This window comes from Haliotis rufescens, unplaced genomic scaffold, assembly GCF_023055435.1.
Source record: "Haliotis rufescens isolate VD_foot unplaced genomic scaffold, xgHalRufe1.0.p SCAF_10, whole genome shotgun sequence".
Classification (NCBI taxonomy): domain Eukaryota; kingdom Metazoa; phylum Mollusca; class Gastropoda; order Lepetellida; family Haliotidae; genus Haliotis; species Haliotis rufescens.
In genome coordinates this window covers 10,749,435-10,767,342 of record NW_025963780.1, presented here as the reverse complement: position 1 = coordinate 10,767,342, position 17,908 = coordinate 10,749,435, and the positions used below count along the sequence as shown (strand labels likewise).

At 39.4% G+C, this 17,908-nt stretch overlaps 1 protein-coding gene across 1 annotated transcript; it reads left to right on the top strand.

Moving 5' to 3' along the window:
* The first annotated feature begins 1,214 nt into the window (after positions 1-1,214).
* On the top strand, positions 1,215-17,519 carry LOC124145333 (cilia- and flagella-associated protein 69-like). The gene is made up of 20 exons (XM_046515050.2): positions 1,215-1,508; positions 3,759-3,821; positions 4,314-4,379; positions 5,052-5,238; positions 5,758-5,856; positions 7,071-7,144; positions 7,543-7,621; positions 9,892-10,069; positions 11,351-11,526; positions 11,912-12,033; positions 12,591-12,810; positions 13,198-13,362; positions 14,323-14,441; positions 14,964-15,082; positions 15,464-15,738; positions 16,042-16,454; positions 16,676-16,762; positions 16,912-16,976; positions 17,152-17,194; positions 17,383-17,519. Exons 1-20 carry the CDS (start codon positions 1,386-1,388, stop codon positions 17,506-17,508), a joined length of 2,799 nt encoding a protein of 932 aa, XP_046371006.1. The 5' UTR covers positions 1,215-1,385; the 3' UTR covers positions 17,509-17,519.
* The last annotated feature ends 389 nt before the right edge of the window (positions 17,520-17,908 follow it).

Sequence of the window (17,908 nt, the reverse complement as noted above, 5' to 3'; positions counted from 1 at the left end):
TTAGGACCAGGCTCGTTTGAACAACAATGGATTAAAATGAAAATTACAGAAATCTCTGGGGGAAAAGTATTAACACCTCCACTCAGCTTAGGATTTGGCTTGTTTAAGCAAAGATCGATTAAAACGTTAATTTCATTGATCTTAAAAAATAGTTAATTGGGGTGATTGGTTGTATATTATTTTGTTGTTGTTGTTTATGCAATAAGAAGTATTTAGTCCCTCTACTCATTGTTTTTATTTACTAACAGTTTATACAGAATCTGCAATTGTAAGAGCCTGACTTGATTGGGCAACGGATATTTACAAACTAATTTTAAAACTATATCCCGAGGCTTATCTCTTAGCAAACATAAGGCAAACAATAGTGGCTCAGTCCATTCACATAAGTACTGGTGACACTGAGCCCCCAGTGTGCCAACAGTAATCAGTGTATGCAAATTGGGATGTAGGCACAAGGGTGTGTAGGTGTATTGGGATTAAACCATGTTATGAGTAATAGATAATGCCCGTGAACATCCAGGGTAGAATAGGTCTTCAGCAGCCCATGCTTGCCGTAAGAGGCGATTAATTATGCTTGTAAGAGGCGACTAACGGGATCGGGTGGTCAGGCCCCCTGACTTGGTTGATGCATGCACAGGAACTCGTTATTGGTCAGTAAATAAAAATATATACCCCCTATATGTAAGTAGAGAAATAAAGGGGGTATATATTTTTATTTACTGACCAATAACGAGTTCCTGTGGATGCATGTCATCATATCCCAATTGCGTAGATCGATGGTCATGATGTCAGTCACTGGATTGTCTGGTCTAGACTCGATTATTTACAGACCGCCGTCATATAGCTGGAATATTGCTGAGTATGGCGTTAAACAAACAAACAAACAAACAAACATTGTATGTACGTGTATATTTATTTTGAAAATTATGTTTCGGACCGTTTGTTCTGACGTCGACAATAAATCCTCTGTCCAAACAACGACCTGTGTAATTAGTGATAGTTACTACAGGTTTGTTACGTAGCAATAATAATTCTTCGTGTTTCTTTAATACACGTTTCTTGTGAGATTCTGTGAGAGTTGTCAGTGGCATACCTAGCAACTGGATCCCCGATCCTCCGCAATAGCGAACGTGAACCAGTCTATCGGTGACATTTCCGTAACCCTCCGGAATGAGCCGAATGTATTTTTCCCACAATACCTGTCTGTTCCTTGACGACGGTAAATGCAATATGGAGTCGGGTGGCAGTGCGTGTTGTTTACGCTGACACTGCTCGGATATCAACCGAATGTGGCTCATTTCCAGTCGTGTCGGCTTACTTTCAAATAATTAAATTCGAACAGTAGCTAAGCCTCAACTGTCGGACATCAAGTCTGACGCGGAATAATGGCCGCAATGCAGACACAAACGCAACCCGTCGCCACCAGGTTGACGGGGGGTTCTCCAGAAAAGACAAGGATACCTATTGTGGCACATATCATCACTGACGATGACATCGGCATGCTTCAGGTAAGTTTATTCAACAAATGGGATTTGGATAATTTTAACTTCATGTCGGAATGCTGTCATCAGTTTTTGTGTTTTGCGAATCCCATTTTATTGTAGGATTATTTTGTTTAGGCTAGTCGATAACAGGATAAAAATAGGAAGAATAGGCTCAGTAATGATAAAATGTATGGTTCCCACCAAACTGTCAAGTTAAAACTTCCGCCTATAATCCCTTCCTCGGATTTTTTATTAAACCATAACCCTGTGCTAAAAGAATTAAATATCATTTCTGTAAGGGTAACTACCCTGACAGCTAACGTTGAAGCAGGGGTTATGGGCAGAAAAAATTTCCAGTGTCAAATTTGGAATCTGTCCACAATTAATTTCAATCAAGCTGTTCACGCATGGGTAGACTGCAGTATTTGGGTCCCCACTTCGGAAGGAACGTTTTTACGTGTTTACGGAAGTTGTCGAATGAAAAACGTTCCACGCATTCCTACTTATTAGGGCTGGGACATTGGTCCTCAGGTTGGGTGGGGACAAAGTAGGACCCGGGTACCCACAGGACTACCCTGACCCGTGGTTATATAGTCATGTGATATATTGTTTAATGACCAAAAAAATATTTCGCATTTCTTTCTGACAATGCATACATTCCTTTTGAATTTTATATGTTTTATTAGAGAAAAAGCTTCAGTAAACTTCAGTGTTTGCATGACCAGATCTTTATATACATGTATATCGCCAAGTACCCTATTTTCAAAGGACACCTATTTTTGAACAGCCATATTGAAAGTGATTTTGTCTCGTTATAACAAGAGGTGGGACATCAACTAGACTTTTGCCTTGAGAATGCACACGTTCAGCCTGTCAACATTGGGCTCATGGGATGTGCGCTGTACACTTGTCAGAACAGTCCGTTGTCATTCAAAATTTTGGTGCCCATGCCATGATGAAAAGAAGAGTAAAATAGTGTGAACATTATAATTTAACAAATATTCTTATTTTGTGAATAGGTTTCAAACTTTCAATTGCTTTTTAAGTTTTAATGCCAACCTGCAAGAATTATGTTGAGAACTGTTCGCCAAAACACGTTCATGGAAACACCGCTAAAGTACCAAACCAATCAGGTATTTAAAAATAGGTGACATCACACAAGTTCACCAGAAGTTTACAGACGAGGCATTAGAGGTCACGTCTTTTATCAAGGATTTTTTTTCTTTCGGAATCTAGCTCAGTTCTATTGTAGAAGACATCACCTACTGGTATGAAGCTGAATTTGATTTTTGATTTACTCATCCTCAGAAATATCAACAATGTCATCTTAACTGTTTGAAAATAGCGTACGTCAGGACAAATAGCTTTTGCCAGACTCCGGTAAAACAATTCCCAATCAGACATTTTGTTCCCAACTCTTGAGACCTACAGTGCCTACCCGGGTAGGGTCGGGTTGTAGAGGGGTCAGGTACCCGGGTAGTAAATTTGGACTTGTCCCAGCAATACTTCTTGTGATATTAAACATTGTAATTAGAAAGCATTTTTTAACAGAAAAAAACTTCGAATGTTTCCATATACCATGTATACCCCATACCTCTACCCCCCACATAAACAGATCCCTAGTAGTGAGTTGCCCAAAATAATCACCAGTTAATCCTCAATGCTAAAACTATGTTTGAGTTAATTATCAACTCCTACATAGCGAGTTACCGTGGTATATGTCATGATACTGCTCACACTAAATGTATGGGGGGTAGCCTAGTGGTTAAAGCGTTAGCTCGTCACGCCGAAGACCCTGGTTCGATTCCCGACATGGGTACAATGTGTGAAGCCCATTTCTGATGTCCCTGATATTGCTGGAATATTGCTAAAAGCGGCGTAAAACCTCACTCACTCACTCACTCAATGTATGGAATCCTAGCAGAGCAAATTGTCTATGATCATTGCAAGTATTATATTTTTAAAAAGATTCCAATGCAAACCATGCTAAACATTAGGATGAAAAAACATCATTGTCCCTCTATATTATTAATCTGCAGAAGGATATATCATTATTATTAATCTGCAGAAGGATATATTTCAATACATGTATTGTCAAGCTTTATTTTCAAGCATGTATTGTCGATCATGTCTAGAGCCATTGATTTCATGAAAAAGTTTTACTGGTAAACAGGGTAAATGTACAAGAAAATGGGAAATTAAGAATGTGTGTCTTGCACTCAAATTTAAGTTGGTCATGTTGATGTGTTGAGTCATAATCATGCATAATTCCAGGGTTCCAAGCTGCAACCTGTCAACCTAAACAGGGTCATCAAGCTGCTAACAGATCCTCACTCTGTAAGTGTATCTTTAAATGCCTTGAATAGTATCATTAGCTATGACCGGTGGTATTTATAGGTTTCTTAAAGACAATAGCTGTCAACCCAACACACCAATCATTAACTTTAATTTTTTAAAAATTATGTCAAGTTTATTCTTTAAATCTTTTGGATATGGTCGCTATATGTCTGAAACAGTGCCAATGGGATGTTAACTTATAACTCATCTGGATTGGATCATTATGTGTTACTGGTAGCAATGTTCTTGCAGCAATCTGTGCACAAAAAATATTTACATGTCTAGCCTTTACATGTCCAGCAGAATTCTTTTCATTAGATTTACTGCTCACATATTGGTTAGTATAAGCCGAACCCACTAGACATGCTAGACTGAAAGAAAATTTGACCACACTCAAGTTTTGGATGAATGGCTGAATGCAGGCTGTTGTGATTTGTAATATGTAGAAAATATTACATTTGTTCTGTAATACCCAAGATGGTTCTGTTTCAGGTTATGCTTTATGATCGTCATGTTCATGCCCTTCAGAAGATGGTTCGTCACTACCAGAAAGGTTTTGTATCCTTTGTGGAAATGTGTTTGATACTTTATTTTGAGCACCTACCAATGTAGGCTTCAATGGTCTTTTGAGGCACTGTAATTCTTTGAAGAGCTGGTGGCCTGTTTAATATTTGAGTTGTTCATTAATGCTGCTCAAACATATTGCTGACTGCTAATCAGATACATTGTCCTTGTAACATTGTAAATTGATAATACGAAAGCTTTTCTTAATGAAGATAGATTGAGTTTCCTCATGTGTGACTTGCCTGAATGTGTTTGTGATTGGTGCCACCAGTGGGGCAGGATACGCTCACATTTTTCTCAAAACACCTGGTATCATTACTATTTGATAGTGATTCATAAACAAATGCTCATGATACAGTCGGATTTGTACAACCGGCTCTGCTTTTGGCAGAGATTTCTTGTGACTATGGAAAGGGTTGCTATGCTACTAATGTCTTGTATCAGTGCCAAATGATACTTTAGTATGTAACCCATGGCTGTACTTCTCAGCATCATAACACTACTGCAGTATTATCCCCAATGTCAACTTGTGACATTGTTTTGGTATCATGGTAAGTACAATGTCATGACATATTGTATTGTGACTTTGTGTCACATCCTTAACGATTTGAAGAAATTGCTTTGAACTAAAAATAGAAATTGTTATGCATCCTTAATGACGTTCAGTTAATGAAGGAACTAGTTCAGGTTTTCAAGGTCCTCAATGTGTGTGCCGATCGTGTGGACAAGCAGCCTCTATATGAACAGCCAATCATTGACATCCTCAAGATCTGTTCTCTTCCATACCTGAAGGAAAAGTCATCTGATGAACTGGTCTACGAACAGATTGTAGTTGAATCTGTCTCCCAGCTTGGTGAGAACTTTCTTCTATTCTGGAGGGATAACAATTTGTAAAATACTAAAAAATATTACAGCTGGACAGGTTAGCATCTGGGATTTGACTGGTCAAATTCCTCATAAGGTAGAACATGTATTGTTTCAGTAATTGTATAGAGGATGTATTTCTGTCAATTTAAGTTGAAATTATCATTGTGATAGACAATAGAACTCTCTGCTTCAAGTAAACAATATTTGTCATTATACAACTGACAAATAATCGCACGCACACACAATATCATTCCTATTACTCTGACAACACAACACAATCAAACTAACATTCTGTACTTACAACTGTCAACTTCACCGACACTATTCACTTGCTATCATAACAACACAACCGGAATGAGAGTTATCTCCCTTACATTAATTTCTTCAGTTGAAATTCTTTCATGTTGTCCTACTGGACAATGTTACTGATTACAAAGGACTGTATTAGACTATATCTTGTGTACCTGTTTGGTGCCAATGAATAAGTCAATTGCCTGCTGTACAGGTTATCTGATGCGAGTGCCAAGCACAGAGGTGAGACAGCAGATATGTGTGACACTGGCGAGCTTCTACTCCAAGTCTTCCAAACACCAGGAAGTACAGAGTAAGTCATGTATGGAGGAAAGGTGTTCTATTTGCAGGATTACATACTTCAGTCGTGTGTATTGAGTAAATCTAACATTTCTAACAGTTTTATCCACTTTCAAAGGTATTGTTTTAATGACTTTCTTGTCACTGATTTACCCTGATATGCTCTTGTTGGATTGATGAGGCTTTATTACTAAGTATTCTATACACTGTGTATGGAGCTCTGGTTAATGTTACCATAATGGGGGTGCCCTCGCGATGGACATGTGTTCTATATTGGTGGGTTATATTGGTGGCAAAGTAACCACTGTCTAACTTTTACTCACTGCGATATAGGCATGCTATACAAGCTGCTATACAAGCTGAAGAGGTTTGGACTGGTATATTTAGACAGTCTCCATTTCTATGAGACATCTCATTTAGATCATATTTTAAAATTTTTGATACAAAGATAATTCCAATACTACACTATGGTGCTGAAATGAATCCCAATCAGTCCATGCTTGTTGTAAGACCTACAGCCAACTAATGTTGGTCAGGAGTAGGACAGAATGAGTCCCAATCAGTCCAAGCTTGTTGTAAGACCTACAGCCAACTAATGTTGGTCAGGAGTAGGACAGAATGAATCCCAATCAGTCCATGCTTGTTGTAAGACCTACAGCCAACTAATGTTGGTCAGGAGTAGGACAGAATGAGTCCCAATCAGTCCAAGCTTGTTGTAAGACCTACAGCCAACTAATGTTGGTCAGGAGTAGGACAGAATAGGTCCAGTTCTGAGTTCATGCTTGTTATGAGACTAAGACTAAGAGCCAGCTATGATGGTCAGGAGTAGGTGTGATTCAGTCCATGCTTGTCATTTGGTGACTGTCTAATGTGGATCAGATGGTTTGAAAATTGACCTTGCTGGTTGTGTGTCATTACACCCCCCATGGGGTAGATGATTGCTCGTGCTGTCAGCCACTGGCTTGTCTGGATAACACTGGTAATCTACAGGCTGCATTGATACAGATGGAATGTTACTGGCTGCATAAATCATTCACTAACTCACTCCTTATTCACGCCGTCTTATCTGATTGAAGCCTTATTTTCTTGTAATATAAAGTATGTAGATTTATGGATCGGCATCCATTTTTTATTCACCTTTTCTGTAAAATATGACAGGGTAAGCAATATCAGAGCAGATTGTAATAGATTTTAGTTGTTGATGTAGACTATTGGTCTGTATTTCAGAGCACAAGGCATCGACAGTGGAATACAACCAGCGCATGGTGGAGAACAGCGACATCTCAGAGACCCTGATCAAGGTGAGTGTGTGGAGCCACTCTCATCAACTTCCGAATAGTTTCTGTATAAGGCATCTATCATGTCATGTGCTTCTGATGTCATAAAATCAATCTGAGAATGTTATTATATTTGTTCAGTGTGTTAATTATTACTGTTTCCTCGACAAAATAGTAAATGAAATTGTTAATGACTGTCGTTGAACTTTAGTCTATAATGATGTTAGAATTGGTTGGGTCGCAATCAGTACCTTCCAGATATATTGTTGAGAGGCAGGGAAAATGTGTGCTATGTGTAACAAGCAAATCTGAGTCCTTCATGAGGATAGTCTTGGATGATTCTCCCGTGTGTAAAGCCAAGAATATGTCTGAAGTATTTGTCCTTGGTGTAAGAATGTAACTAATCTGTTGATGCTGTGCAGTCTCTGGCGCTCCTGGAGACGGACCTGGGTGTCAGGCATGAGGTGCTGGAAGTCTTGCAACGCTTCTCCAAAAACTCAGGTCAGTTGCAGTCATGACCTGTACCACCACCAGAAGTTTGCTGTATTGTGGAAGAAGCTATGTTGCTGCATAGCTATAGAACAGATTGATACACACAAAAAAAGTAGAGTATAAGCTTATGATTACATTCCAAGATAGCTACAGAAAAGATTAAACCAACTCAACAACTGAGAAGAATTTATGTTTACAATTTCATTTAAGGATTGACTGTGGATTTCTTTTTGTTTATTGAGGTATGAATTGAAAATCCAATGTGCAAAGTGTATGAATCCTCATAGCAGATTCTTACAAAAGTTTGCACATCGGTTAACTTCATAAACGAAAACTTGTGTAATCTACAATAGTTCAGCCAACGACAGTGTTATATATCAAAATGACGAGATTGATAAACATACTGTGGCGTGATATGATTCAGGGGATTGTTTAATTTATGCACGTAACTTGACACACCCACAAAGTCAGTAGCCAATCAACGGAGAGTAGGATCAAAAGAAAGTTCATAGTTCCTGTCAATCAAGGCAAGAGGCGAGAAGAACTGCAACAGTCAGACTGTAATGAACCGGAACAAATATGTCTGGGAGAAGGCGGCTGATTCAGATGACATAGTCAGTTACTGCCAGATAGAAAAATTAGTTCCCTGAGAATGGGAAGACAGAGTTTGAAAAATATAGGTTAGAAATGAAACCCAAAAACATGAAATTTGTAGAACCTAGCTAGGCAAGCGGACATAAAACAGGCGACCGAACCTGAACATTTGCTGTTTCATTCCTTCTTGGCCTTCGGTCTCAAAGGGTAGTTTGGAAATGAATATGCATGAATTTCGCTAAATGTCCTGTGCATGACGATACATGTGAGCAGAAAGGGAATTCCCTCAACTATAATATTAGGATTCCCCGACTCTCTGTAGTAATAAAAGTAGTCCGCTTCGGTGGGTGTGACTTTATTTTTCACATTCTTTGGGAAATGAATGCAATAACACATGACCAATTCAGCTAATCAGAATGCACGAATTACAATGAACACAATGAAAATTTAATTGTTACTGAATAGCTACTAGGTCATGACCAATGTGTATCAGGTCATTGATCATGTTGAGAACAACAAATGGGCTTGGGGCCTTACAGCAATGTAGAGTGTGCCCACATGTAGGAGGATGAAATTAATGAATTAAATTAATAATCATACTTTATCCTCCCAACATCATCCCGAGGTAAGCGAGTTAACTGACTAAGAAGTCCAGCTTCCCCCCTTACCAAACTTGAATTTCTGAGTCATATTTTGGCTGGACTAATGAGTTTATACATAGTCCAATCAAAATCTTGTAAGGAAATCAACATCTGGTTCGTAAAGAACATAGTGATTTGTGCAGATTTCGGTCCATTGCAGGATTTGCAAAAGCATGTGTACGGTAAACTGGGCACCTTGAGTGGGCGCCACCATTTTGTTTGAAGCAAATGCATATGACACTATGATGGGTTACTAAAGAAATCCAGTTTCCACCCTTGCTATACTAGGATTGAATTCTGAGGCATATTTTAGCTGGACTAACAAGTCTATGCATAGTCCACTAAAAATCATGTGAAGGAATCAACATCCAGTTAGTAAATTTGATTGGTCAATAGGAGGGACATAACTTGTAATAGCTACTGGTGGCACTACAACCAGACACAGAATTCCAGCCTAGTTCGGCATGTTGGAAACTGGACGTCTATAGTCAGTTAACTCCCTTGCCTTGGGAAGATGTCCCCCAGGTGACTGAATGAGTTTTTGTTAGGTGGAAACCCACATTATAAGATCAATCAATTAATCACCTTTTCTTCTGTATAATGCCTTGGGCCCATGTATAAGCTTCCATGTGAGTGGATAACATGCATGATTGTTCTGCATACACGATAATGTGGCATTTAGTAGTGAGGAAATCATACAGCTAATGCCTCTAGTTACATAATTACCAATGATCTTGAGTTAAAGATTTCATCAAGTAGCCCCTATTAACAAACCGAGGCATATCCTTTAGATATTTGTGACGTAAATCTGTATCTTTAGGGAAAATATTAATAAAATGAAATATATCTGTTGCAAATTGGTTACAAATATTACAAATTCTTGGACATTAAACATTGAAGTTAGTTTGTTCAGATTCCAGTTTCATGACTGATCTGATGTAACGGTTCCTTCAGTTCATAGTCTTTAGGCCAGGGAGTTACCAGGACAACAGATATGATCCTAAACAGTTGTATAGTAGTAAAACTCATCTCATCTTGTTGCAGCCAAGAACTGTGACCAGATGTTGAGAGCAGATGGTGCTCGGCGGGTGTGTTCTCGACTCATGGATGCAGATCCATCTGGACAGACTCTGTTCCGATCCGTAGACATTTTGTGGAATTTGTTGGAGCATGGAGACAATGCCATGATAGCTGAACAGCTCAACAACCTGGCCTGTATCAGGTAGGAGCAGAATATAGTCCCAGCAAGTATCAGATGTAGACAATCAGTGTGGGTGATCACTCACTTCAGATATATGTTGACAAAGTTCTCGAGTCAAAATTTAAAAACTGAACAAAATATGATGCAATATGATGGCAGGTTGTAAATAAACCAGGATGGACCAGAAAAAACAGTGATTGATGTCATAAGCAGCGACCCACACTGTTGGGGTACGAATAACACAGTCAACCAGCCTGACCACCAGATAGATTAAGTGGCTTTGTATGACAAGCACAGTTACTGGGAAACTATCCTCACCTGGAATCCCCAGGGGGCTGTTTAGATCAGACCAGCCAGAAAGGAGGATACAGATCTTATTCAGGTTAGCAACACAAAGTGTGGTCCTCAAAAAGATGTATTGAACTTTGGGAAAGATTATTTTTCAAGCATAGTCTGGAATGGAAGTCGCCAATTTAAAAATAGTGCTGTATAGCTCGAGAAAACTGCTTGTCAGTCATTTCATTGGTCGGTCAAAGTTCGCAAAGGGTCATTCTGGCATTACCTGTAATGGAGTGTCCTCCGATCTTTGTTTAGCACTAGCGAGAATTAAGATCTGATTTTAATGAGATTGATTAGGTCTCGGCACCAGATTACTTGTTGTAAGATGCCACTATGTTGGATTGAGTGGTTAGGCCTATTGTTTTCGTTGAATATGTACCATCGTATCCCAGCTGTATGACATGTTGCTTATAATAATATGACGCACTGGTTTTACTTGCCCAAACTCAGTTAAGTACAGGAAACCATGCAGATCGTGGTTAGAATAGGTCTTCAGCAACCCATGCTTGCCTTAAAAGGCGACTATGCTTGTTATAAGAGGCGACTAATGGGATCGGGTGGTCAGACTCGCTGACTTGGTTGATGCATGTCATCGTCCCAATTGCATGGATCGATGCTCATGATATCAGTCACTGGAATGTCTGGTCCTGACTCGATTATTTACAGACTGCTGGCATATAGCTGGAATATTGCTGAGTGTGGCGTTATTCCACAAACAACCAGTTAAGTACTGGCTGCTGTGATATTGCTGGAATATTGCTGACTGGCATAAAACAACACAACAAACAATTATGTTCAAAATGGAGATCAAAGGTTATGATTCAGCATACTGATGCTATTTTTGGTAAACATCTTAAATCTGTGCCACCTTAATAAATAAGCTGACACCAGCAGCAATTTAAATGGACTCCTGTCTGCTTTTGACGTTTCATTATCTCTGTTTTATCTCTCACCATTGTACAGTCAGCTGCAGGATGCCTTCATCTTTGAGTTGACCCAAGGGTACAGTCACTATGACCGTCAGCTCCGCAACGACCTCCTCATCATCGCGACCTTGGTTGCCTCACATTGCCCTGAGGCGCCATTTGTAGAGACAGGCTTCAGCAAACAGCTAACTTTGTTTGCCACATTCCAGGAAGGTAGGTCTTGTACCAACCAACACTCTACCAAGCTATGCACTCCTATCGGTGATATACAACAAACAGCATAAAACCACAGGTTATGAAACAGTATTCATGTGTAAAAAACTTGGATAATTTTGTGCTTTTTAATAAATGACATAAAAATCAAAGTACACATCAAGTTTTCAAATTTGTGATACAGAGTGTTCTTTGAGGTAGCTCGAGAATTACCTTCGCCTATATGTCAACTGGAAATGACAGATGCTAATGTTGTAGCAGTGTTAGAGGATGAAGCATTGTATGGCACATTTGATATATCAGATCCTTTCTTCACGTCAAGGGATTTAAATTTTTCAAGCGTTGGTCATGATATTGCAGCTTCAATCAGTCTTTTTGTTTACAGTCAAGTCTCATAATGCGCTGGTGAAACACCTCAAGTTCTCCACAAACCATGAAGATTTTGAAATGAAGAAAGCCTTGTTTAATGTTCTTGTGATGCTGAGTCGTGATGGTGCAGTGATACCTGTGAGTACACAACTTGGCCCACTTGGTCAGGCATGCAGAATTTGGGTGTTGACTCAACACCATTAATCTTAGTACTAAAACTATACATGCATGTCTCAGTGTTTTCACCATACTCAGGCAACTCATCAAACACCAGTAGACATGACTTTGATGAGGGTCGGAATTCTACCATGTGACAAAATTGAGGGGTGTCTTTGAGGTTTTCTCCTTCCTTATTTTAATCTAGCTTGCTAAGTATGTCTTTAACAATGGACTCATTGACTTGACTTTTATTCTTAATTTCAAACTCTGTGTAAACTTGATGGAAAACAAAGACAAACCAATAGATCTCTTTATTATATTGTGGATCTTTATCCTTCAGCAATGTCCACTCTGTATTTATGTGCCATATCCACTGCCTTGAGTAAGACCGTCCTGATAACATATTCTACCTTAATCTTATGTATCTGATGACCTTATCATTAATTAAACAAAATATCTTCAAGTTGCTTCATTAATGACCTGTCTTTTGTTTGAGATATATACGTTTAATAAATGTGTCACAACTTATTTCACAGATTTTATCGGAGGGCCATCTTCTCTTGGCATTGTTCTCCTATGTGCGAGCCAATGACAAGGTGAGCGGCCCGCGGGAGTGGACGCCAGCTCAGTTTGAGGAGCTGCAACTGCTGGCTATGGGGTGTCTGTGCACGCTGTGTCCAGTGATGCTGGAAGACTACATGACCTGTCAAGGCAGCACCAGACTCCTCCTGCTGCTGGAGTGGTGTGTCGGGCCAGGTAAAATACACCGGTCAACCAGTACTTTTGCTTACCTTCCATCATATAACATTTACAACTGATATTTTAAATAACATGGTGAATTAATGATTCATCCAGATGTGGTTTGAGTCATCTACAGCACAGGCTTGGAAATCATGTTTAACCATGTATCGTCAGTACTAATTATGTGTGCAGGGCATATCGATAAAATATATTTAGTAATGAGTTGATGGAGTTTGATAGTGAGGTTTCATTGTGAGATATCAAAACTATCTATTCTTAGGGTAAGTAAAACCTTTGACCACATACACAGTGCTTTCAGGCATTCTGCAACAACGTCTGCTTAAGCATTTTCTTTAACATTGATAAAGTATTTAACACATTACATCCTCTTCCATCTTCTAGAGGACTTTTCTGGTCAGGGCAACAGTTTCCATGGCACCGGTGGCCGTGGCAACAAGAGGGCCCAGTTGAGACAATGTCTGCGCCTGATGAGGAGTGTAGTGTCCACAGAGAATGAGATGGTCCTACAGGACATGGCCGACCAGGGGGCAGTCAACCAGCTCATAGGTAAACCAAGGACACCCTCCATTAGATAATATACATTTAGGTTGTGCAAAAATATTCATACAGATCTGCTTACATGCACCCTGTCAGAAACCTTGCTGGGTTTATTTGACCTTCTACAAGTGTTCAGAAGCATGTAGGGTACAGCCACTTGGTGCTGCCAGCTTGACCATCAATGAATGAATGGGGTTTAGGGGATGTGTACTACAAATTAGAAGTGTTGAGCACCAGTATATAGAAACACATTGTTACATGAAGATCCGGGGTAGAATAGGTCTTCAGCAACCCATGCTTGCCTGAGAGGCGACTATGCTTGTCGTAAGAGGCAACTAACAGGATCGGGTGGACAGGCTCGCTGACTTGGTTGATGCATGTCAACGATCCCAATTGTGTGGATCGATGCTGATGATATCAACCACTGGATTGTCTGGTTCAGACTTGATTATTTACAGACCGCCGTCAAAAGCTGGAATATTGCTGAGTGCGGCGTAAAACAACAACCAAACCGACCAACATTGTTACATAACCTCATGTGTTTCATATGCTTTAAAATTTAAGGTTAATACATTTATGGACTGCATCTTCATCATCAATGACCACTTGAAGAATCACTTTCACAAATAGATCATCATGGTGAAAGCTTAAGACTATAGCGAGCAACCAAGGGAGATTACTCTAAATGCCCAGTGCGGTACGGGCATCAAGGATGCTGCAGTTGCCAATCCAAAATGCTTCATATGATCAAAGAGTGTGAAAATTCTGTAGTGAACATGTGACAAAAAAAGTATGCATCTGTTTTCCTTTGTTTGTTGAATCAAAATTATATGTACATTTGGCCAAATGGGTTATTGTGCTACATAGAAATGTGATTGATATCATGTTAATGTTGATGATCATAGGACTCCGACCTATGAAGTCTGTAAGACTGCAGCACATTAAGATTAATGTGTATGACTGCTCCAGGTATTCTCAATGCTGCGTTTGGCCCAGGAAAAGGTCAGGATGACATCATTGGTATTGAGATGCAGTCAGACATCTTGTTCATTTTGTCTACATTGTGTGATGGGGACATGCACAGAAAGGTAAATACTCAACTAATAATGGAACAAAATACTTAACAAATTGCCAAGAAAATTCATAAGAAATCAGATACTTTAAAATAAGGGTGTGAGGTATTACTCGTATATCCGTTAATTGAGGTTCATTCTTTCCACGATACTTGTCACAATATCATTTTTTCAACCTCAATATATCGGATGATTTCAAGTTGGAAATGTTATATACTTGCCAAATGCCTTCGCTGCTCAGGAGTGAGCATCCAGGGCCCCTTAATGTAACAGATTGCTTCTGAATTATAAATTTAGAATTATTCAATATATTGTGATACGTATTGCCTTGTGCATTGCAAATATTGTGATACACTTTAAGCCTCCATTACTCATCCCTACTGTAGAATGATAAAGTTTGGTCAAATGTTGAATGCTGTGCATATCTAGTTGTGTATGTGTTTGTATATGATATGTACACACTGACAACATATGGAACAGACATAACCCTATATTTTCTTATTTCCTTATATTCTATATTGCTTGATTTTTTCGCAGGAGTTGTTTGGCAACCAAGGAGTGGACATTGTTGTGGATTACCTCAGGACAAACACAAAGCTGCTCAACAGTGGGCTGGGACATCACCGACTTCTCCTGGCTGCTGTAGACTGTGCTTGGTGAGTCAATGCAACATGTCTACGGCCACTCATAGGAAAGACCATGGATCTATGACCATGCATTGTTAAATCCCTTCACAAACCTGATTATATCTATATCTGTTAGGTGAAACATAAACAATACCATACTAAACAATCACAGAATGTGGTGTATTCTTCTTTTATGACTATTAATAATATATTTATTTGACAAGATAAAGCATTTTTGTTATCTATTTCAAATTGTTGAATCTTGATGAAAAGATCCCAAAAACTCAAAATAATAATGTCCCTCCTTTTCATGATTAATCACTCAGCAAAATGTATTATTTTGTCATATATCCACATCCGAAACACAAGACAAGAGATTGTACAAAGAGACAAGTTGTCTCCCTGTTGTAGGTGTGCAGTAGTGGGCTGCTACAGTACAGAAGACTACTACCTGGAGAGGGAGGGCGTGTTCCTACTGGTGGACCTCCTGGAGGTCTGCCCAAAGAACATGCACAACCTCATCCTGGGATGTCTGCTGGACCTGTGTGAGAACCCCAAGACGGTAAACCATGTGCTCACCTGGCGAGGCAAGGGCAATTCCACAGTGGCTCACCTGTTGTGTGAAATATGGAGGGCAGAGGAAATGGAGATCGGGGCACGCAGGGATGCTCATGGCGCTATCACAGGTGCTGTATAGATTTTGTTGCCCTAATGCAAGTGAGGCACAAGTGACCCTATCATGTAAGGTGCTGATGTGCAGAGTTGTTTCATGGCCTTTTGCCCCGATTATGAAGCTTAGTCTCTTATAACCATATAGTGATATACTTTTGCTTATGGGTTTCACAACCTGCTTCTTTTCCTAATAAGCCTTAAACCTACCCAACTACTCACTCTTTGATAACTTCTATATCTCGGTGCATTTTAAAATTATTTTATATATATATATATATATCATTTAGAAATAACATCACCTTTTTGCATATTTGCAGATGTCAAGCGCCCTCTGATGGGAAAAATGCAAGCAGAGCTTGGAGTTATCCCCCTACCAGCCAGATGTCCGAGTCAGTCCATTGTTGATGTATATGAGAACATGCGAGCCAAGATCTACTCTGTGTTCTGTAAGATAGGTTTCACAGATCTGCCTGGACTGTGTGTGGAGGACCATGTGACTCTCACCATCATAGAGAAATACCTGGACTTCAAGCAAGGTGAAGTGTGGACGGAGATCATCACAGAGCTGGAGACGGAGAGGATGCGGCCTGTTACCCCAGACCTGGAGGCCATTGAGGCTATATCTCGAGCTGTGGAAGAGCGAGCTGCAATTGTGGCCAGCACCCAGGTGGAGCTGCTTGAGGCTCAGAAGAACCAGGATGTGCTGGATGAGCAGGAGTTCTATGCTGAGGTAAGGGAATAGTAACAGATTGTGTTGGAGAGGGAATGATCTGAGATAGTGTTGGAAAAATTGAGGTATTGACAGGAATGAGGAGTGAACAAACATTTATATTCCCACTTCTTGTGTCATCTGTCTGCCCAAATGAACTTGTCCTACTAATGTATAAATGTTGAGGAACAATTCTGGTTATTTAGAGAACCTTTGTTTAATAATGACCGTTATATGTTCAGATACGAGAGAACCACCGCCAAAAGGAGAAAGCTTTGAGCGACTTCTCCGACTATGTGGCCCGTACATCCAACTACACTCTCCTCAAGGTAAGCAGGACTATAAGCTTATTTTCATAAAGGAAAAAATTGGCATCATAGTTTTCAATTCAATTCAGGATCACATGACATTCAGTGCCACAGTTTGTATTTTTAAGGCATCCTTTTTAGGTTAATCATTCATACTTGTCTGTTTACAGGCAGCCAAGGAGAGGCAAGAGATTTCTATTGATGCTTCAAGGGTACAGGGAGGATACACGAATGCGTAAGTATTGATACGGGGATTGGTCAATAACTTATTGGACTAAGGCATAAGCTGCTCAAAGTTACCGGTAAGCGTGCAAGGAGATCAAACCATTAATATGACATGAATAAGAGGACTGTTATTGATAATGTGTATGTAGTTTATGAAATTGTAACAATGGCATACTTATTTCCAGGGAAACATTTCACAACACAGACCTGCAAAATCTTCAAACTACAGTGAGTATACAGTTATCTCGGATAGTTATCAGCGCCTTGAAAGATGTGTTTACTTGTTACTTGTGTATATTTTATTGCATCATGTGTCAACACATTCACAGCAATGCATTTTTCTTTTGTACACCGTCTCTTGACAACTTTTATGTTTGCATGCTATCACTATTATTTACCGTTATCTTTGTCACCAGACATTCAGTGGCCGGCACATTGTAGTGGAGAGCACCCCTGTCAGTCAGGCCCAGGCCTCTCTCACAGCATATGACCCCAACAACATTCCCAACAAGATCCTCATACAGAAACATCTCACTATATGATTTCACTGCAGGTAATGTTATTAGAAATTGTCTAAAAGTTTGATGGAAGCAAGTAAAAATTTCCTTATGCAGCATCAACAATATTTATATATATATATATATATATTAATTTTGTATTACAGAAGAAAAGAAACTGAAGAGGTGAAGTGTCTGTGATATATGACGGTTTTGTCAGCAGCTTTGTAAATACGTGAAGATTGGCTTGTTTAAGGAATGCTGTATGGTCTTCTGGAAAATGGTACCCTTTCAAAAGGAAAATGTAGGATATATATTTGTTTCAGTCTGAAACCATATATATATATATATCCAGAAGTAAAGTGTGACCATCTGTATATCCATTATGAAAGAGATAAGTATAAAAATGTGTCAAAACTGAAAGAATTATTATTTATCATGTCAA

Excerpts from the sequence above, each read along its gene's own strand:
- LOC124145333 (XM_046515050.2), top strand. The coding sequence starts at position 1,386 with ATGGCCGCAATGCAGACACAAACGCAACCCGTCGCCACCAGGTTGACG. Across the intron at positions 12,034-12,590 it reads GTGATGGTGCAGTGATACCT|ATTTTATCGGAGGGCCATCT; the intron begins GTGAGTACACAA and ends CTTATTTCACAG. Across the intron at positions 16,763-16,911 it reads CCAACTACACTCTCCTCAAG|GCAGCCAAGGAGAGGCAAGA; the intron begins GTAAGCAGGACT and ends GTCTGTTTACAG.